This window comes from Dendropsophus ebraccatus, chromosome 10 (assembly GCF_027789765.1).
Source record: "Dendropsophus ebraccatus isolate aDenEbr1 chromosome 10, aDenEbr1.pat, whole genome shotgun sequence".
Taxonomy (NCBI): Eukaryota; Metazoa; Chordata; class Amphibia; order Anura; family Hylidae; genus Dendropsophus; species Dendropsophus ebraccatus.
This window is the reverse complement of record NC_091463.1, coordinates 86,161,525-86,184,897: the sequence shown is the minus strand read 5'-3', so window position 1 is coordinate 86,184,897 and position 23,373 is coordinate 86,161,525. Positions and strand designations below refer to the sequence as shown.

The 23,373-nt window shown below is 44.9% G+C and overlaps 2 protein-coding genes across 2 annotated transcripts; both read right to left on the bottom strand.

Moving 5' to 3' along the window:
* Positions 1 to 4,045: 4,045 nt before the first annotated feature.
* Positions 4,046 to 4,984, bottom strand: LOC138766489 (olfactory receptor 8D1-like). Its single transcript, XM_069944080.1, has one exon. It carries the CDS (start codon positions 4,982 to 4,984, stop codon positions 4,046 to 4,048), a length of 939 nt encoding a protein of 312 aa, XP_069800181.1.
* An 8,600-nt stretch (positions 4,985 to 13,584) lies between these two features.
* LOC138766488 (olfactory receptor 8D1-like) lies at positions 13,585 to 14,523 on the bottom strand. The gene has a single exon (XM_069944079.1). The coding sequence runs from the start codon at positions 14,521 to 14,523 to the stop codon at positions 13,585 to 13,587; it is 939 nt and encodes a 312-aa protein (XP_069800180.1).
* Between the last annotated feature and the right edge of the window lie 8,850 nt (positions 14,524 to 23,373).

The window sequence follows — 23,373 nt, the reverse complement described above, 5'->3', positions numbered from 1 at the left end:
TCACTGTCTATCCTGTGGATAGCTCATCAGTCTATTTTGGCTGGAAAATCCCATTAAAGGGGTACCCCAGCAAGAAAAAAAAGTTTTTTTTTCATATGAAGTTGTGTCAGAAAGAGAGACTGGTAATTCACTTCAATTAAAAAATCTCCAGTCTACCAGCACTTATCAGTTGCTGTATGTCCTGCAGGAAGTGGTGTAGTCTTTCCAGCCTGACACAGTGCTCTCTGCTGCCACCTCTGTCCATGAAAGTAACTGTCCAGAGCAGTAGCAAATCCCCATAAAAAAAATGTCCTGCTCTCCCGACTGGAAAGACTACAGATTAACAATGTGGATCCTTTAAAATTTAAAAAAATGAATCAAGCATGGATCTCTGACCATTTTGTAGCCCCAGTTGCCAATGTCACTGACTAGTAAACTGTAGCATGTCTTCTTGAAAATGTGAAATACACATTTTTACTACACTACATCTCACGTCTGTAGTTCTTATGCCTGCTGCTTCTAAAAATTGGATTCTACTGCTGCCCACAGCTAGTTTTCCAAGTGTTACAGCTGAATTTATTTTGAAAAAATACACCTGTTTGAGCTTGATGCGCACTGCATACACCTCTTTCTCCTCATCCTCTTTATAGGCCTTCAAATGGTTATTTTTTAAATGCCTCCATATCTCCTGCCATGTTCTGCTACCTAATTTAGTTGAACCGCAACCTCCATGTTCTCCGCTGAGCTCTTCTCGCTGCCACCAATGGTACCAATTTTTCAGGAGTGGGTTAAAAGCCCATTTTTGTCAATCTGCATTGCAGAATAATTTTTTTTAAGTTAATCTGAACATCTGTTAGATTAATCAATCTTTGGTACAGAGGAGTTGGTGGTTAACCCAGGGGGGCTTCTAGTATAAGTGTAAAAGTAAAAATAAAAGTGTTGTTAATAAAAAGCCCCCTCCCCTAATAAAAGTCTGAATCACCCCCCTTTTTCCATGTTATAAATAAAAATAAACAAATAAATAAAAAAACAAATATGTTTGGTATCTCCGCGTGCGTAATCGCCCGAACTATTAATTTATCCCATTCCCGATCTCGCACGGTAAATGGCGTAAGTGCAAAAAATCCCAAATTGCAAAATTTAGCATTTTTGGTCGCATAAAATCCAGAAAAATTGTAATAAAAAGCGATCAAAAAGTCGTATATGCGCAATCAAGGTACCGACTCAGACAGCCCCATAGACCAAAGGATAAAAGCGCTATAAGCATGGGAATGGAGCGATTTTAAGGAACATATATTTGTTAACAATGGTTTGAATTTTTTACAGGCCATCAGTTACAATAAAAGATATACATGTTGTATATCGTTTTAATCGTAACGACTTGAGTAACATATATAACAAGTCAGTTTTACCCCAGTGCGAACGGCCAATTTCACCACATGACATTGAATGTTTTTCTGGTTTCGCAGTGTACTTTATGAAAAACTTCAGCCTGTCATTGCAAAGTACAATTAGTGGCGCAAAAAATAAGGGGTCATGTGGGTTTCTAGGTGAAAAAATGCAAATGCTATGGCCTTTTAAGCACAAGGAGGAAAAAACGAAAACGCAAACATTGAAATTGGCCAGGTCCTCTAAGAGTTAATGGAGTTCGAGTTCGAATTCGAGTCGAACTTCGAACCGAACTTCATCACTGTTAGAGGTTCGACTCTAACATTTTACTGGGCGATCATCACTAGTGACGAATAGGAAAAATCCTGCCCAGGGCATTCCTAATGATGAGGAGGGCAAGGAGGAGGAACAGAGAGGCAGTGCAAGGCTTGGGCACACACACTTTAGGCCACACCAGTTTGGCACAGGGCTGCAAGTTTAAAAGTTGTTTTTTAGGACAATAACTGCATCACCTGCCAAACGGACTGCAGGACATATCTTGGATTAAGTAGCTATTCGATAGTACATGCGGTTTGGGGGGTCAGATTGTGGGTACAGAGTCACTTTAACAAATTTTAATAAAACAGACAAACTATAGTAGCTACAGTACTGGGACTATGACAGGAGGATAAATTTATTATTGTATGTTCTTGTAAAAGTGTAAAAAATTGGAAAATCTCAATTAAAAAAAAGTCAATCAGCCAGTCAATCATTTAATTTCCGCTATGGACAGCAGTGGACCTTGGTGGAGCAGCAGCGTAACATTATTTTTCTACAGAGGGGGAATTCTCTGTCCGGTGTCCTTCAGGGCTTTGCGAATTGATTGCAGAACCTCAATGTTAGCCATGGAAACCAGAGGCCTTAGGCTTCCAGTTTCCTGGCTACGGAGGCCGGTAGGGGGAGGCAAGGCAGGGCCATGCGCTCAGCCACTCTGCCCCCTCCCGTCTCTCCCCTGCCACTGTCACAAGATTGTAACAGCGGCAGGGGACAGAGGAGAGGTGGGCAGACATAGGGACCTTAGTTTATGGGATCATTATGATCCCATAAGCTGATGTCCAAAAACAACCTGGGCATTGATGTATCAATGACCCCAGGTCGTGAAAGGGTTAATACTTCTCTTCTCTGACTTCCCCAGCTTTAATGCTATACAGCATCACCACACTTATAGAATTTATTAAAACTGTCTAACAAACTATACAGTTTAAAGGGAACCTATCACATTTTACATGTAGTGTTATCCACCAGTACTATGATATTGTGCAGGTGTTGCTGGGCAAGTTGATTTATATCTCTTTGGGAAAATGTTCTATAAAACGTGTCATTTTTTGTTTGAAATCTCCGATCTCTCCATGTTTAGGAGTCCAGTGGGCAGTCCTGTCAGTGTGGCACTGTTCATTGGACTCCTAAGAATAGAAAGTTAAACTGGGAGTACTGAATATTTTCCCACAAAGATATGTAGCAATAACATTAATATGCATTTAATTATTACGTTAAGCGGTTTAGTGCACTAGCGGGGCGGTAGTAAAGTCTTCCCAGCTTTTTCCTTAATATTCAGGCAGCACTCTGCAGTGACATCACTCTGACCAGTCATTATTGGATAATCGCCGGATGAATATTCATGAATATATATCATCCAGACCACTGCTTTTGGAACAGAGCAGTGGTCAGTAACCTAGACAACGAGCTATCAACAATGGGTGGAAAAAGCGGCATATCAGGAGAAGGAGGCAAATTTACTAAATGATTGTAATTGCACTGACTGATAAGGACCCCCGCAGCCATGATCACTTGTACAGACAGGCAGGGGTAAGTCAATTACCTCTGTCCTGTCAGATCTTCGATCTGTGCATAGAGTCTGCTCTCAGGCTCCCACACCTCATTTATCATGCTCACAGGCCTAAATCATGACCCAAATCTACATCTGCTGGAAGCTAGATTTGGTACGCCGGGCGCAGGTTCGAGCACCCGGACGGCCAGATTCAGTAAGAGGCGCGTGCCTTTCGGGGAATTTGGACAGGGAAAAATGGGCATCATTTAAGACCGGCGTACTAGTATGCTGGTGTTGATAAATCATCCCCCCCCCCTTAACTTTATGTTGTTGAAAATGTTGATACAACCCATAAAGAAAATAGAGGGTACAAGTAGTAACTGAAGAAAAAATAAAACTGATCAAATTTATTTTCTGGAGAAAAAAATCAAAGATTATGAAGAACTGAACCATCAACTTTTTGTATACATAGCCATTACACTAACCACAAACCTATCTTACTAGCCAGTATTCTATACTGTCTATGCAGAGCACCGATTTCTGGTGGGAGCGAAAGGTCATCGGATGTTGCTGAAACGCTGGCAGCGGCAAAGAGCCAACGGCCTGGCAATTGGCAGCTGCAGCGGCGTAAGACAGATAGGTAATGGCCATCACCCCCACAGCCTCGGCAGGATTTTTGGGTCAATATCATGGTTTCTTTTTGGGTCAATATCATGACCAGATTTGGCAATAATACAAAGGGGGAGATGCTAGGGGCAACTCAGACAATTCTACTTTACACCAGTTAAATCTCCCCCAAAATATATCCATTTTGGCTTTTGATATAAAATGATAAATTGGTAATTTTGTTAAAACAAATATTCAGGTAAATTAATGTAATTTACACAATTTCACCCTCCTCTTTATAGCTAATGTCATATCTTTATTTTTTAAGGTGTAGATCAATGGATTCACTAAGGGGATGAAGACAGCATTAAACATAGCGAACAATTTACTGGATTCAGTCGATCTTTTAGATTTTGGTGTGAAATATTGGAAGGAGAACGTCAAATAGAGAAGGATGACGACCGTGAGGTGGGAAGAACAGGTGTAGAAGGCTTTACGTCTCCCAATAGTATTACGAATCTTAAGGATGACGGTGATAATGAAGATGTAAGGCGTGAAGGTTAGAAGAAAAGGCAACAAACCAAAAACAAAGGTTCCTGCTGTAAACATGAGGACCTGTAAAATGGCGATGTCATCGCATGTAATTTCCATAATAGGGACAATGTCACAGAAGAAGTGGTTGATCTCATGGGACATGTAACAAGAAAAGCCTGAAACCAAAACGGTAGGTGTCACAACTATGATGAAACCAGAGATCAAAGAAGATAAAGCCAACTGAAGACAAACCTTCTGGGTCATGACTGCATTGTACAATAATGGATTACAGACGGCCAGATATCGATCATAACTCATCACGGCTAGTATGACAAATTCATCAAAGGTCAAAGCTGAAAAAAAGTGCATTTGTATCATACAAGCCACGTATGGAACCGACTTATCACCAGTTATGAAGTTACCAAGGATCTTGTGAAGAGTAACAGTCGAACAAGACACGTCCACCAAGGACAAGTTGGCCAGAAAGAAGTACATGGGACTCTGGAGTTGACGATCCAAACAGAATAGTATGAGAATGGTCATGTTACCTCCAAGAATGATGATATAAATGAGAAGAACCAGAAGGAAGATGGGAAGCTGAAGCTCAGAAACACTTGAAATACCTCTGATAATAAAATAGGCCACCATGGTCTGATTTGGTGGATTCATGGTTGGGACTTCTGAAAACTTTAAGAAATAATTTATTAAGGGTGGGTTCACACGTAACAGGAAATCCACTGCGAGTTCACATTAAAATCTGCTGCGATTGCCGTACTGTCAGTTCGAATATTTTTACAGCGCTGTTTTCATCCCGTTGCGAGTATGTAAATGCTGTCCTCCCTAACCCGCGGTGGCCAGGTGAATACTTCAACCGTCCGCGCTACGTCTTACTTCTGTGGCTTCCAGACGTCCCACTCAGCCTATCAGTCACATGAAAGTAATCACCACGGGTTAAGAGGGGTGGCGTTAACATACTTGCAAAGGAATGAAAATTCTGCTGAGTGTAGGTAATCCTATTCAAACTGACATTACAGGAATTGCAGCGGATTTTGCTGCAAACTCGCAGCATGAAATCGGTTGCGATTCCGTTATACTGTATGTGAACCCGCCCTGAATATAAATCTAATCAGATCAATGAGCTGTCATCTAGATGCCATTGTGCCATCTCTTAACACCCAGACCCCACCAATCAAAACTTTTGACATTTTTTTAGGAGATGGTAATTTTTTATTTTATTTTTTTTAAAGAGGACGTGTCACCCCACGTGTCGGGGTGACAGGCTCCCGACCCCCTGTTAGATCCCCCTATACATACCTCATCGCGCCGGGTCCCGCTTCCTGAGCCAGTTGGGTGACTGAGATTTCAGCGCCCGAAGCCCAGCGCGCACGCTTACAGGAGAGTCAGATGCTCATAGAGAATGAATGGGGAGTCCGATGCTCCGTCATTCTCTATAGGCATCGAAATCTCCTGTGAGCGCGCGCGCCGGGCTTCGTGCGCTGAAGTCTCAGTCACCCGACCGGCTCAGGAAGCGGGACCCGGAGCAATGAGGTAAGTATAGGGGGATCTAACAGGGGGTCGGGAGCCTGTCACCCCGGCACGGGGGGTGACAAGCTTCCTTTAAGTGACAGTGCCCATTTAGCCTTCAACATATACCTAAATTGTAAGGTCGTAAGGGTGCAAAAGTCAATTTTTTATACTTTTCTGTTAGAAAGGTCACCCGGGAATGATCTGCTACTAGGATCACCAGTAAATAGTTGCAACATTTAAAAGAATCAGTAACAAGTGTTTCAATTCCTCTATAGCAAAACTACAGGGGAAATAAGGAATTACATAGGATGCCCTCACGCACACTTTTTGTGTGAGGTTTTTCAGGCCAAAAAAAACAAAACAACGCAAGCCATGGTATTTCTTTTATGCAGTTGCGTTTTTTTTTCTGGCACTTTTTCTGGCCTTTTTGACTTTATGTGTGAATTCTCTTTTTGTGGTTGAGGCATTTTTATGTGCTGACCTTTTTTCTCCTCTGCTATCACATGACCTAGTTGCTGGAGCACAAATGGAGACAAAAAATGGCAGGGGGGAAAAAAAACACCATACGTGCATCAATGCCTTTTTTGCGACAACTAGAACAATCCTATTGAAGCTTTTGGGAGAAAAAACGCCACAGCTTGCCGAAGAACGCCTCACCCTCATTTTGTAAAAACTGCAATAGAGCCTGAAAAACGCCAGAAAGGAGAGACGCCCCCCCCCCCCCCCAAAAAAAAAAAATAAATAAATAAAAAAAATGTCCATAGACCTACAGCTAACATCTGGCCTCTGGCGTTTTTGCGGGAAAAAAATTGAGATTTTAAAGGGGTTATCCAGCGCTACAAAAACATGGCCACTTTTCCCCCTACTATTGTCTCCAGTTCAGGTGCGGTTTGCAATTAAGCTCCACTTACTTCAATGGAACTGAGTTTCAAAACCCCACTCAAACTGGAGACAACAGTAGGGGGGAAGTGGCCATGCTTTTGTAGCGCTGGATAACCCCGTTTAAGGCAGTGTTAAGCCAGCCAAAAATAGACACTTCTCTTCCAGAGAAGATGATTTCTGATCTACAATCAGATTAGTTTAAGCAGCAATTTACCTGATCTGGTAAGCAATGCTCAGGAGATTATATTCTTCTAGACGTGCTGTGGAAATTAGGCTTCAAAATGTTCTTTATATCTTTACCCACCTTCCGACAACACATGTAAGAAAACATAGCCCCGACCCCCTCTGATATCTTTGAAGCAACACAAATGGAGACAGACAGGGTGTCCGTATATGGAAAATAAGTGCTGAGATTTTATAGTCTTCTTCATACGGCTCAAGATCATTGTCACCAGATTGTTAATGTAATTGATCTCTTGGGTGCAAATAACTGTGTGTGACCTTCTAATTGGTGATTATTAACACAAAGTCAGTTACATAGGAAATACTTATAATTAGACTGCGCTCCGCTAAACAATTCACACAACAATACTTTGCCTTTTTAGAACTAGAAGACTATCTGACTGGAGACTTTTAGCTAATTATGTTGACTTTGTTAGCGGTTCTTTCCCATATTGCTCATGTGCATCTAAAAAGCTAAGAACAAATTCTGCAAATAGTTTAATGGTTTAAATTTAAAGGGGTACTCCGACGAAAATCTTTTTCTTTCAAATCGACTGGTTTCAGAAAGTTATATAGATTAGTAATTTACTTCTATTTAAAAATCTCCAATCGTCCAAAGCTTATCAGCTGCTGTATGTCCTGCAGGAAGTGGTGTATTCTTTCCAGTCTGACACAGTGCTCCCTGTAATCATCCCTATCTGAGACAGGACCTGACCAGAGCAGGAGAGGTTTTCTATGTGGGTTTTGTTGCTGCTTTGGACAATTCCTGACATGGACAGAGGTGGCAGCAGAGAGCTCTGTGTCAGACTGGAAAGAATACACCACTTCCTGCAGGACATACAGGATCTGATAAGTATGGGAAGACTAGAGATTTTTAATAGAAGTAAATTACAAATCTAGATAACTCTCTGAAACCAACTGATTTGAAAGAAAAAGATTTTTGCCGGAGTCCCCTTATGTACTGCTATTTACAATTGCAATAATTATTGGAATAATTATTAGAAATATAGAGGACACGACAGGGCTGCCCCTTATCCCCCCTCCTTTTCAACATATCTATAGACCCCCTATTGCGACATATAGAAACCTCCCCGTTATACCCTGGTGTCAAAATTGGTGGCTCCGAGCTCAAGATCATGGCCTTTGCGGACGACCTCTTGCTGGCATTGGAGACTCCGAGAACTTCTCTTCCCTCGGCACTCAATGACCTTCAGGCCAAGGGCGCCCTTTCGGGCTATACCCTGAATCTCACCAAATGCGAAGCATTGCTTCTCAAGGGACCGAGCCGTCCTCTGTGGTCATCATCGATCCCACTTCATTGGAACATGTCCCAACTCAAATATCTTGGGGTCGCAGTCACCAAGTCACCAGCACAACTGTACTCCCTGAACATAGACCATTATATTAGGACACTTGAACATACCCTCACACTTTGGAAAAATTTCCCTTTGACTTTCATGGGAAGAGCGAGCCTTTTGAAAATGGTTGAGGTGCCAAAACTTTTGTATCTACTGCAGACACTCCCCATTTACCTACGTCCAAAAGATAAACGAAAAATTAATTTCCTCTATAGATCTTTCATTTGGGGAAATAAGAAATCTAAGATCTCTTATAGAATTTTACAACAGACGAAACAACATGGAGGTGTTAACTTCCCAGACATTCGCTCCCTAAACTTGGCCACACAGTTCCGTATCATAAGAGACTGGACCCAACATACTGATATACACTTAGATACTTCCTTAGAATGTCACATGGCATCCACCTTGTCTCTTCCTAACCTCTTACACACCCCTTACCCTGAACTACCTCCCTGGGTAAAGGAAAACCCTCTCCTCATCTCCACATGGAAGGCATGGACCACAATCCGTAAAACTCTGCACCTTAACCCCTGTTCATCACTCTTTACCACCCTGATAGGGAATCCAAACTTTCAGCAGGGTCGCCCAGATCGCATATTCACTGTTTGGCACGCGGGGGGTCTCAGACTCATAAAGCATTTTGTCGACATGACCACTAAGCAACCACTTACCTTACAATCCCTGAAGGAAGCTTATCCTACACTTCACTTCCCTCTCTTTGCCTATTTGCAAGCTCGTAGTTATATCACCAAGCTACTCCACACCTTGCCGCCTGTGAAATGGGACGCTACATTTCATAAGGCTTTAAATCTTCCTACCTCCACTAGACATCAAATTTCCCTGTCATATCGCTATCTTAACTCTTCCATAGACTACAGAAATGAGACTACTGGTTTGTCTCGTTCGACACAAGCGGGTCTGAACTTAGATATCCCAGACCTGTTGTCCATGCTGGACTATTCGGTCAAAGTGTTACCTTCTGCCCGTTACATGGAGATGACCCTGCGGATCTTTCACAGAACTTATATTACCCCCACAAGAGGCTTTAAAATGGGCATTTTGCAGTCTGATGCTTGTTTCAAATGTGGAGCACCGGGGGCTGACATAGCTCATTGTCTCTGGCACTGCCCAGTTATACAAACCTTTTGGAAAACAGTGGAGAGATTTGCGGGGTCACACCTTGTATCTTTTGTACCCTATGAAGCCCTGTGGGGGATTTTTGGCTGGTTAGATCCAGTTAAATATAACTGTGACTGGGGAGAGAGTAAGCTCCTACATCTCCTGGCTGCAGCGGCACGCAAAGCCATCTTACAAGTTTGGAAGTCCCCACACCCTCCCTCTCGTAGATTATTCTTGGATAAACTACTATTTCTGTTTAGAATGGATTGGATGGAGGCATCCATCCTCAAAGAATGTAGGGTGGAAAAATTCTTTAAAGTTTGGGAAACTTTTATTCCTACATTGCCTCTCCGAATTCAGGACAAAATTAGACATACCTTCCAAAACACAACGTGGTATCATACCAGACAACTAGCAGATGACCCGCCGATTTAATACAATTTTGTGGGACCGCACTGGAAACCTAACCACTTTCAAGGGCATCTTCAGGAGCATGCAGAAATCCACGGGCATTCCCCTTCCCTCCCCCCCCTTATTTCTCTCCTCCCCTCCCCTTCTTCCCTTGTCTTTTCTAATACCTTAATGTTATTGTATTAACAATCTTCAGCAACCGCAAAAGACTTTTCCATGTTGAACTTAACTGATGCAATTGTTCATAATCATAGTATTCTGTTCGTGTATCACCTATGTGCCTTCTTATGCTTCTTACATACCTGACTACATGTAAGTTCTGATTATGCTGAAGTCTTGAATAAAAAACAATTTAACCCCTTAGCGACCCATGACGTATCTGATATGTCATGGTGCCGCTCGGGGTGTTCAGAGCGGGGTCCCGCCGGGACCCCGCTCTGAACGGCGCTGATCCCGGCTGACATGTGCAGCCGGGCAGTGCCTCTATTAGCCGGCGCGGGTCCCGTTGCCGCGCCGGCTAATTAAGCCTCTAAGTGCAGCTGTCAAACCTGACAGCTGCATTTAGAGGCACTGCGCCGCACGTCCCTGGTGTCTAGTAGGACGGATCTCCCCCCCGCGATGCGATCGCAGGGGGGAGATCCGTTCTTCTGCCCGTGCCGGGCCTCAGTGTCGGAATGACGCTGATCCCGGCTCGGCAATAGATTGCTATGGCCTGCAGCAGGCCATAGTAATCTATGACCGATCTAACCGATCTTTGCTGTGTATATACACAGCATTGATCTCTATGAGAGATCAGTGCTGTCTATATACAAGTCCCCCAGGGGGGCTTCTAGTTACAGTAAAAAAAAAGTAAAAAAGTGTTTTTATTAATAAAAAATCCCCTCCCCTAATAAAAGTCCAAATCACCCCCCTTTTCCCATTTTATAAATATAAATTAATAAATAAATAAACATATTTAGTATCGCCGCGCGCGTAATCGCCCGAACTATTAATTAATCACATTCCTGATCTCGCACGGTAAACGGCGTCAGCGCAAAAAAATTCCAAAGTGCAAAATTGCGCATTTTTGGTCGCATCAAATCCAGAAAAAATGTAATAAAAAACAATCAAAAAGTCGTATATGCGCAATCAAGGTACCGATAGAAAGAACACATCATGGCGCAAAAACTGACACCTCACACAGCCCCATAGACCAAAGGATAAAAGCGCTATAAGCCTTGGAATGGAGCGATTTTAAGGAACGTATATTTGTTAACAATGGTTTGAATTTTTTACAGGCCATCAGATACAATATAAGTTATACATGTTATATATCATAGTAATCGTAACGACTTGAGGAACATGCATAACAAGTCAGTTTTACCATAGGACGGACGGCGTAAATGCAAAACTCTCCGAAATCAAAACAAATTCGTTTTTTTTTCAATTTGACAGCGCAAATGATTTTTTTCCGGTTTTGCAGCATATGTTATGGAAAAATAATGTCCGTCATTGCAAAGTACAATTGGTTTCGCAAAAAATAAGCGTTCATATACGTCTCTAGGTGAAAAAATGCAAGCGCTATGGACTTTTAAACTTAAAATGGAATAAGCAAAAGCGCAAAAACGAAAATAGGCTTTGACCTTAAGGGGTTAAAGAGAAATATAGAGGATTGTCAACAGAAAAAGAGCCCCTGGTCCATCTTTCCTCTGCTGTGCGCGCGCTGCAGAGATAAGTCCGATGCCCATAGAGAATGACGGCTCCATTCATTCTCTATGGGCATCGGACTCATCTCTGCAGCGCGCACATCTTCGGGCGCTGATATCTTTGTCCCAGGATCGGCTCCAGGAGCGGGACTCGCTGGAAAGGGTAAGGATCCGGGGGCTGCACCGGGGGTCGGACGAGCTCTGTGCCCGCGTCCCCGGTGACAGGTTCCCTTTAACATAGATAAAAATAAATAAATAAATGAATAAAAAATGAATAGATATAGGTTTATCTCAGCCAGATTTATTTACTTACTCCAGATTTACCAGTAACCACACCTGCTGGAAGTTTGTTCCAAATATTTTCTCATGTTGCTTCTGATATTTTCCCCAACTAACCTCAGATTAATGTATGTCCCCTTGTTCTTCTGTTCAGTTTCTTATTAAAACAATTTCTTCCTAAACCTTATTTAGCCATTTTACATATTTAAAGGTTTCAATCACTTAAAGGGGTTATCCAGAGAAAATATTTTTCTTTTAAATCAACTGGTGTCAGAAAGTTATATAGATTTGTAATTTACTTCTATTAAAAAATCTCAAGTCTTCCCATACTTATTAGCTGTTGTATGTCCTGCAGGAAATGGTGTTTTATTTTCAGTCTGACACAGTGCTCTCTGCTGACATCTCTGGCTGAGACAGGAACTCTGTCTTCATTTTCTCCATAGAAAACCTCTCCTGCTCTGGACAGTTTCTGTCTCGGCCAGATATGGCAGATTTTTTAATAGAAGTAAATTACAAATCTATATAACTTTCTGATATCAATTGATTTGAAAGAAGAAGATTTTCGCTGGATAACATCTTTAAGAACTCAGTTTGTATGAACCATTTAGAGACAGTTCTTGCTCATCGAGTTTGTAAGGTAAGAAGTATTAGTATATTGACATTAATATATTATTTCTATGTTATCCAATCAGAATTTTTTTAAAGAATAAAAGAGTGCTTAAAACAAAATTCAGATATTGCTGGGAAAGCATAAAAATGGGGGGGGACAATACTTACCTACATCTGGTTCCCTTCAGCTCCCATTCTGCTCTGTCTTGTTTCCTGATGCTCCTAATTCCTGCCTCAGAGACAAGAGCGCGGAGAAGGATCTGTCTGCTTAGCTAATCACTAGCCACAGCAGTGTCCCGCCTCCACCAGTGATTGGCTGAGCAGGCATGTCCTTCTCCAAGCTCTTATCTCTAAAGCAGGAAGAAAGAACATCAGGGAAGCAAAAAGGCAGCTGGGGGAGGTGGAGGTATACCATCTAGGACTGCAAGTAGGAAAGTATAGCTTTTTTTTTCTATTTTTATGATGCCCCAGCAATGTCTGATTTTTTTTTTACATAAATACCCCTTAAAGTGAATCATGTATACAGCAAAAAGCAGGGCTTATAGAAAAGATCAACTTTTATCCATCCCCTTTCCACATATTTTTATGACCCTCACGCCACTTCATTTTAACTTTTGGTAACTATTTGGGTTTATCTAGAGAGGGGAGTCTGTCAAAGGTTTTTACCCCTAATAACAAATGTGATAAACCCAACTAAGACAAGAAAAACCCCCTCACCAAGAGGCCCAAAGCAGCTGCCTACTCTGTCTCTATAGCATGCATAAGAGTATCCCAGCACTCACCAAAGTTTGATATGCTTGTTTATTAAAATATCACATCAAGCAAGTACACGGAAAGAGAACGCGTTTTGGCCTGTGGCCTTCATCAGCTCTATAGGCCAAAACGCGTCCTCTTTACCTGTACCTGCTTGATGTGACATTTTAATAAACAAGCATAACAAACTTTGGTGAGTGCCGGCATACTCTTTTACTACTTACTTCTTACTTGGACTCATTTCTACCACGAGCACCACCTCTTCACAGAGTGTCGTCTTACTCCTATTCTATAATATGCATGTCCTGGGTTGGGTTCAATTAAGCAAGAAGATATGAGACTAAATACTGCCTATGACTATTGCCTATTGCCTAGACATCACAAAACCAATTGTACTGTAGCTCTATAACTTTGTATTTTGTTATTTTAATTTACACAATCTGAGCCTTCGCTTTATTGCTGTTGTTACATCTTTGTTTTTCAAGCTGTAGATCAGTGGGTTTACAATGGGAATGAAGACAGTATTAAACATAGAAAACAATTTACTGGCTTCTGTCGATCTCTTTGATTTTGGTGTAAAGTACTGAAAGCCGATAATCAAATAGAGAAGGATGACGACTGTGAGGTGGGCAGAACAGGTGTAGAAGGCTTTACGTCTTCCAGCGCTGGTGCGGATCTTCAGTATGGCGATGATAATAAAAATGTAGGGTGTGAAAGTCAGAAGAAAAGGCAAAAGTATAAAAGTAAAGACTCCTAGGGTCAAAATGACAATCTGTAAGACGGCAGTGTCATCACAAGTTATGTCCATGAGAGGGACAATGTCACAGCAGAAATGGTTAATCTCATGAGATCGATAACAAGAAAAACCTAAAACCAAAATGGTAGGAGGTAGGATGATGATAAAACCAGAAATCCAGGAGACTACAGCCAACCCTACACAAACCTTCTTAGTCATGACTGTATGATATAGTAATGGATTACAGACGGCTACATATCGATCATAACTCATCACCGCTAGTACTGCAAATTCATTGAAAGTTAAAGATCCAAAAAAGTGCATTTGTATCATACAAGTCAGGTAAGGAACCGAATTATCCCCTAGTATGAAGCTACCAAGGATCTTGTGAAGGGTAACTGTCGAGGAGGACACGTCCACCAAGGACAAGTTGGCCAGAAAGAAGTACATGGGAGTGTGGAGTTGACGATCCAAACAGAATAGTATGAGAATGGTCATGTTACCTCCAAGAATGATGGTGTAAATGAGAAGAACCAGAAGGAAGATGGGAAGCTGAAGCTCAGGAACACTTGAAATACCTCTGATAATGAAATAGGCCACCATGGTCTGATTTGGTGGATTCATGGTTAGGGTAAATTCTGAAAAATTTAAGAAGTCTAATGAGGCCACAATATTGTCTTCTAGGTACTATTGTGTTCAGGTTACATAAAAATAAAACTTTCAAATTTAGCAACATTACAGTACATTTAAAGGATTTTCATTGACCTAAAGTCGTTGTATGGGATTGAAAAATAATAGTTCCACAGCTGTCCCCAGGTGAGACCAAGCTACAAAAGCTGACACAACCTGTGGTCAGTGTAACGCCTGGAGTAGTGGATCCACTGGACCGGCACCAGCGATGGCACAAACCTCACCAGGGAGCGGAGTCTAAGGGGCCGCTGGTTTTCACCAGAGCCCGCCGCAAGGCGGGATGGACTTGCTGCGGCAGGCGACCCCCAGGTCGCTACCCCTGGCTTGGTTGCTGGTGACGGCAGGCGAGGCGTGGCAGGAGCAGTAGGCAGGAGATGGCACTGGCAAAGGTCTGCAGGTGAGAGCGCACGTGACAGGCTGAACGCAGGAACAGATGGAGTGACAGGGAAACAGGAACCAGGAACAGGGACTAGGGACCGGGTAACGGATAGGACTCAGGAACAGGGACTGGGACCAGGTAACAGATAGGACTCAGGAACAACAGGGGGCTGGGCCAAACGCTATGGGAAGCATGTAGAGGCTCCAACACTAAGGACAGGGCATGCTGGGATTTATAGGGGAGTGATTGGGTGCAACTACCAATTAGGAGCGCACTGCCCCTTTAAATCTGAGACAGCCGGCGCGCGCGCGCCCTCGGCGGCGGGGCCGCGCGCGCCGGCCGGCACAGCGGGAGACAGGAGCGTGGAGAGGTGAGGCGCCCCCCGGGGCCGAGGTGACAGCAGCGCCGGGTCCCCGACTATGGACACCGGCTGCTGCATAGGGCAGGTAGCGGTCGCGGCGGCGGCCCGGAACGCGGGACGCCGCCGCGGCCGTAACAGTACCCCCCCCCTTTGGCCTCCCCCTCTTTCTTGCCTGCAAATGGCACAGGAAGCCACAAAGTCTTTGACATCTTGGGATAGGCTGGGCCACCAGTAGTGGCGAGAGATCCGTTGGCCGGTCCTACGGACTCCCGGGTGCCCGGCCTCCAACGAGGAATGTCCCCAGTTCAAAATACCTCTTCGAAGCGCAGGGTGAACATGAGTCTTTCCGGGGGGTACTCTCTGAAGAGTGGAGGTGACGACTGGTACTAGGCGATCAGGCGGTATAACGTGGCAAGGGACCTTCTGTAAGTTCTTCCGGTGGTGAGAGGACACGACCTTAGTCTTGGGTACGGGGAGAGGGTACACCTCGGCAGAGAAGGCATCCGCCGAGTCTTGGTCTTCTGCCGGTAGGCCGGATAGAGGCTTGGCCGGGACAGGAAATGACATAATACACTTGGTCTGAGGTGACTTGAGACACTGGTGGGAACAGTCCTGACCCCAACTGAGAATCTCCCCGGTTCTCCAGTCCAGCTGAGGGGCATGTTCTTGTAGCCACGGGAGTCCCAGGAGGACCGCGGGGGAAGAATGGGGCAGGACGTAGAAGGATATCTCTTCTTGATGTGAAGGACCCACCTGGAGGACTAAAGATGCGGTCTGGTAGTACACACGGTCGGTAAGAATTTCGCCCGTGACCGAGGAGATAGTCAGGGGCCTGGCTAGTCGGGTCACGGGTAGCCGCCATCTTTGGACCAATGTTGCCGCAATAAAACTGCCTGCTGAGCCAGAATCGAGGAAGGCAGTAGTCTGATGATTTTGTCCTGAGGGAGTCCGGATGGAAACAGGCATAGACAGACTTGGAATGGTGGCATTCGCACCTAGGGACACCTGTCCCACCGGACCTAGGTGCGAGCGTCCTCCGGATGTTTGGGGACGTAGGGAACATCCCAGCCGGAAGTGATCGGAACCACCGCAATAGAGACAGAGATTCTGCTCCAGGCGCCGGATTCTTTCATCAGGCGTCAGGTGAGCCCGTTCCACCTGCATAGGAATCTCAGGAGAGGGCTGGGACATCGAAAGGTCAGGATTCTGGAAAACCGGCGCCAGCTGGGGGTGGCGACGGGAATGGGTTAGTAAATGTTCATGCCGAACCTCCTCCTCCCTCTCCGAAAAACGAGTATCAACTCGGGTGGCCAGTAGAATGAGTTCGTTCAGGGAGGTAGGCAGGTCTCGGGCAGCGAGCACGTCTCTCACTCGACTAGACAGGCCCTTCTTGAAGGTGGCCAACAGGGCGGCCTCGTTCCAGTCCAATTCAGCTGCCAGGGTGCGGAACTGGATGGCGTAGTCACCGACAGAGGAGCTGCCTTGAGAGAGGTTGAGGAGAGCAGTCTCGGCCGAAGAAGCACGGGCAGGTTCCTCAAAGACGGAGCGAAACTCGAATAGGAAGGCCCGGAGATTGGCAGCAACAGGATCATCACGGTCCCACAGTGGCGTGGCCCAGGCCAGGGCTCTACCCTCTAATAGGCTGATGATGAAAGCCACTTTAGAGCGCTCGGTGGAAAACTGACTACTCAAAAGTTCAATGTGCATGGTGCACTGAGTCAGGAATCCTCTGCACAACTTAGAGTCCCCAGAGTACTTGCTTGGGAGAGCCAGTCGGAGTGAAGAAGCAGCGTCAGGAGATGGTGTGCGCTGGGCAGTAGTCTGCTGCTGTAAGGCGGCAGTGAGTTGCTGGATCTGCTGTGACTGTTTCTGGATTTGTTGAGCCTGTTGCGCGACCACTCTGGCGACGTCACGGAGATCTGGCACCTCGCCGGGATCCATGGTTGGAGCCTACTGTAACGCCTGGAGTAGTGGATCCACTGGACCGGCACCAGCGATGGCACAAACCTCACCAGGGAGCGGAGTCTAAGGGGCCGCTGGTTTTCACCAGAGCCCGCCGCAAGGCGGGATGGACTTGCTGCGGCAGGCGACCCCCAGGTCGCTACCCCTGGCTTGGTTGCTGGTGACGGCAGGCGAGGCGTGGCAGGAGCAGTAGGCAGGAGATGGCACTGGCAAAGGTCTGCAGGTGAGAGCGCACGTGACAGGCTGAACGCAGGAACAGATGGAGTGACAGGGAAACAGGAACCAGGAACAGGGACTAGGGACCGGGTAACGGATAGGACTCAGGAACAGGGACTGGGACCAGGTAACAGATAGGACTCAGGAACAACAGGGGGCTGGGCCAAACGCTATGGGAAGCATGTAGAGGCTCCAACACTAAGGACAGGGCATGCTGGGATTTATAGGGGAGTGATTGGGTGCAACTACCAATTAGGAGCGCACTGCCCCTTTAAATCTGAGACAGCCGGCGCGCGCGCGCCCTAGGAGGCGGGGACGCGCGCGCCGGCCGGCACAGCGGGAGACAGGAGCGTGGAGAGGTGAGGCGCCCCCCGGGGCCGAGGTGACAGCAGCGCCGGGTCCCCGACTATGGACACCGGCTGCTGCATAGGGCAGGTAGCGGTCGCGGCGGCGGCCCGGCACGCGGGACGCCGCCGCGGCCGTAACAGTCAGTTGTGGAGCTCAACCATGGTAGGATAGGCCATCAATGCTTGAGTGATTGATCAGTGTGATACGACCCTAAAGTTCCAACACAAATCAGCAGAATAAAGGTGCCATGTTCCTGTTTACCTCTTTAATGTGCTTTGTTGGGGGCTCTGGAAGGCCGAACCTCACTCATCAAATATTAAGGCCATCAAGAAAGTGAATTTTTATGTCATGTCTAGAGATGAGCGAACCTGGAGCATGCTCGAGTTAATCCGAGCCCGATCGTTCGGCATTTGATCAGCGGTGGCTGCTGAAGTTGGATAAAGCCCTAAGGCTATGTGGAAAACATGGATATAGTCATTGGCTGTATCCATGTTTTCCAGACAACCTTAGAGCTTTATCCAACTTCAGCAGCCCCCGCTAATCAAATGCCGAAGGCTGGGGTTCAGATGAACTTGAGCATGCTCGAGGTTGGCTCATCTCTAGTCATGTCCTAAAATTCTGATTAATATGCCTGAAATAACCTCCACCAATCTCAAGACTGTATGGTCTTCTGAACCAGTTTCAATGCAGGGAATACACAGTATCTGCCTATTTTAAGGTCCTGGCACACAATACCATTTGTACAAACTATCCTAAGGACATCTGTTCCTGATCACTTGATGATGATAAATAATCATAAAGGGCTATAACCTGCCTGTGTAAAAGCAGTCCAAGTCAAAATAACAAAGATCTATTGAACAACACTCCACCACCCAGATGTCAAAAATAACATAAAATGGTTGGGGGCTTTTAAGCAAATTGATTTATCTTCTTCACTTACACCTTTAGGCTAGGTTCACACTACGTATATGTCCGGCCGCATATTTTTCGCGGCCGGACATATACGTATGAAACTCCGGCCGGGACTTTATGCAAGTTGCGGCCGGATACGTACGGACCGCGAACTTACGCCCGTAGCGTACTTACGCTTCCCGAGCGCTCTTCAGAGCGATCTGACAGCGGTCTTTTACTTGGAAATCTTCGCCTAGCCCCGGACACCCCACAGAACCTTTTGGATCGAAACAAAAAGCTGGGAAAATGAAGAAATCACCACTACGTATGGGACCGCATGTTACGCTACGGGCGTAAGTTACGGCATTTCCGTCCGGAAACAATGGCCTGGTTCATTTTTTACTGCGCCGCATACGATCCGGGCGTAAGTTCGTACGTAGTGTGAACTGTGCGCCCGTAGATCGTATACTTTCCATTGTACGCAAACTACGTAAGTTTCCGGCCGCTTATTCACGGAACGCGCTACGGCCGGAAACTTACGTAGTGTGAACGTAGCCTAACAATCATAAAATTCTCAAGGTCAATTATGGTCCAAAAAGCAGGAGCTTCTAATTATTTAACCCTTTAAGGACATGGCCCATTTTCGTTTTTACGTTTTCGGTTTTTCCTCCTTGTGTTTAAAAGGTCATAGCACTTGCATTTTTCCACCTAGAAACCCACATGACCCCTTATTTCTTGCGTCACTAATTGTACTTTGCAATTACAGGCTGAATTTTTGCATAAAGTACACTGCAAAACCAGAAAAAAATTCAAAGTGTGGTGAAATTGAAAAAAAAAACGCATTTCTTTTATTTGGGGGAAATGTGTTTTTACGCCATTCGCCCTGGGGTAAAACTGACTTGTTATGCATGTTCCTCAAGTCGTTACGATTAAAACGATATGTAACATGTATAACTTATATTGTATCTGATGGCCTGTAAAAAATTCAAACCGTTGTTAACCAATATACATTCCTTAAAATCGCTCCATTCCCAGGCTTATAGCGCTTTTATCCTTTGGTCTATGGGGCTGTGCGAGGTGTCATTTTTTGCGCCATGATGTGATCTTTCTATCGGTACCTTGATTGCGCATATACGACTTTTTGATCGCTTTTTATTACATTTTTTCTGGATTTGATGCGACCAAAATGCGCAATTTTGCACTTTGGGATTTTTTTGCGCTGACGCCGTTTACCGTACGAGATCAGGAATGTGATTAATTAATAGTTCGGGCGATTACGCACGCGGCGATACCAAACATGTTTATTTATTTATTTATTTGTTTACTTTTATTTAAAACCTGGGAAAAGGGGGGTGATTCAGACTTTTACTAGGGGAGGGGGCTTTTTACTATTAACAACACGTTTTTTTTTTTTTTTTACACATATACTAGAAGCCCCCATGGGGGACTTCTAGTATATACACTTGGATCTCTCATTGAGATCTCTGCAGCATAGATATGCTGCAGAGATCCATGAGATCGGCACTCGTTTGCTTTCGGCTGCTGCAGCCGGAAACAAACGAGTGCCGAGCCGAGGACGGCGCCATCTTGGACGCGTCCCCGGCCGGCATCAGTAACGGAGATCGCTCCTCAGGGACAAGGTCCCGGAGGAGCGATCTCCCCCACTAGACACCAGGGAAACGTTGCCTCCGGTAATCGGAGGCAGCTGTCAACTTTGACAGCTGCCTCCGATTAGCTAATTAGCGGGCACGGCGATCGGACCGTGCCCGCTAATAGCAGCGGTCCCGGGCTACTCGCGGCACCCGGGATCGCGGCACTTCAAAGCGGGGCCGCCGCGCGGCCCCGCTTTGAAGTGCTAATGAGGACATAGGACGTACCGGTACGTCCTATGTCCTTAAGAGGTTAAGGATCCAATAGCTGAACAATAACAAAAGCTGAACAAAAAAAAAACCAAAAGCATAGCTTCATAAGGCCCCGTTCCCACTGAACAAAGGTAGCGGAATTCCGCAACGGAATTGTCCGCCGCGGAATGTCGTTAGCCTCCCGCTCATAATGGGGAGTCTATGGGAGGCGCGCGCTCCTGCTCTATACGCGCTGAAGAATGAACATGTTCATTCTTTAGCGCGGACAGGGCAGGAGCGCGCGCCTCCCATAGACTCCCACTATGAGCAGGAGGCTAACGACATTCCGCGGCGGACAATTCCGTTGCGGAATTCCGCTACCTTTGTTCAGTGGGAACGGGGCCTAAGACAACATTGATAAACACTTTGATGGTCCATTCTGCAGATGTGTTCTCTGCTTACCTTTTTAAGTTGTCCAATCAGAGCACAAAACCTATGTAGACATGTAATTGAAATTGGAGCATTATCAGTCTCCCCACACCCCAAGACCACAATGGAAACAGTACTAGATCCACTTCCCATCGTCCCTTTATTTAGGATATTCACAGATGTTACTGACCCAGGTTGTAGAACCTAAGGTAAAATAACAAAGTATTTCTAGGCTGCACTAGTTTTTTCATCAGGTGTATACATATATATATATATATATATATAAATCTGATGAAGAGGATAGTACACTCTAATTAGGCTATGTTCACACTACGTATATTTCAGTCAGTATTGTGGTCCTCATATTGCAACCAAAACCAGGAGTGGATTGAAAACACAGAAAGGATCTGTTCACACAATGGTGAAATTGAGTGGATGGCCGCCATTTAATGGCAAATATTTGCTGTTATTTTAAAACAATGGCCGTTATATTGAAATAATGGCCGTTATTTACTGTTATATGACGGCCATCCACTCAATTTCACCATTGTGTGAACAGATCCTTTCTGTGTTTTTAATCCACTCCTGGTTTTGGTTGCAATATGAGGACCACAATACTGACTGAAATATACGTAGTGTGAACGCAGCCTAGAAATGTAAAGGTCAATGGGTGGTGTACTTACTCTACAACATGTTACAAGAATCCCTCAAAAATTATCTGCTGCTAGGACCCTCACCTATCAGTTGTACTATATAGGGGAATTTAGGAGGAATTGTTCATTTCCCCTACACTACCACCAAGAGGTTATCCAGGCAGAGAAAAACATGTCCACCTTCTTCCATAAGCAGCTTGAATTTGCTATTAAAGTGAATGGAGCTATATTGTAATACCACACACAACTTGAGGACAGGAGTGGCACTGGTTTTGCAGGAAATTAGCTGTGTTTTATCTAATTCTTCACAATCCCTTTAAATGTCCCTTCTTAAAGCGACTTAATCTACCCCCCCCCCCCCCTTCCGAAATGGCTTGTAGCGACAGATAGCTGCTTTTAATCCCAGATCTGTCCTCGGGTCTGTTCAGCAGGTATGATTTTTAAACTTGCAGCCCTGTGTCAAACTGGCGTGGCCTAGAGTACCCGTGCCCTAGGCCTGTAACGCCTCTTCATCCCTCCCACCTGCCCTCTTCATCATTAGGAATGCCCCAGGCAGGATTTCTCCTGTTTATTATTTTTTTAAACACTGCACAGTTTTTAGACAAGTGATGAATAGGAGGGAGAGGCGGTGCAGACCTAGGGCACACACACTCTGGACCACGCCAATTTGACACAGGGCTGTATGTTTAAAAGATGTTTTTTTTTAGGACAATAACTGCATCACCTGCCGAACAAACCCCAGGACGGTACAAGTGTGTGTATGTGTGTGTATGTGTGTGTGTGTTTGGGGGGGGGGGGCAGATTGCTGGTACAGAGTCGCTTTAATGGGCTGTCTATATATTTCCTGGACATGATAGGTTCTCCAGCGTGAGGTTCTTTGTAGATGTTTCCTGTGGATGTACAACAAGGAACTTGTTGTTTAACTGTTGTTTGCCACTTACCTGATCTGATAGCCAATACTCTAGAGATTATACTCTTCCAGATGTGCTGCTGAGATTAGGCTTTAACTTTTCCTCTAAATGTCTACCTATTTTCAGACAACATATGTAAGAAAACATGGCAGCCAGGAGCTCTTCCAAAGTTTTTGAAGTAACGCAGATGAAAATGTGCAATGAAAAAAAGTTCTGAGATTTTATAGTCTTCCGACTAAGAACGATCCGTATTCAGCATCCCTTGAGTCATCAATGTTAATTGATCTCTGGAGACAAATAACTTTGTGTCCCTTTAATTGGTGATTAACACAAAGCTACATAGGCTATACATATCATTAGAAGGTGCTCCATTAAACCGTTTTAAGTGTTTTTGTGAACTATGGACGCTGTTTGCATTGCAACACATTTCTCTATGACAAGAACGGTTGTTGTTTTACTTGAAAACAAAGGCCGTTCTTGTCATAAGAAATACGTTTCTGGGTGATTTGGGGTTGTAAAATGTCCCAAGAATGTCATTTTAACACTCCGAATGTTCATATTTTGATATGTCATGGTCGGGTCCTTCCTTGATGCTCGACCATGATGCTCGCTGTTGTGGAATATGGGACCTCCGCGATCACCGCAAGTTTTTATTCCCCACAGTCTAAATAGCCTTCTAACCCGTATGGGAACAAGTGTCTAGCAGGAGCTGCTGTGGCCGGTCTCTGAAATAGGAGACACGTCACTAGGGGTGTTTCCCTTATCAGAATTAACCTTTATGAATGAAGGGTAT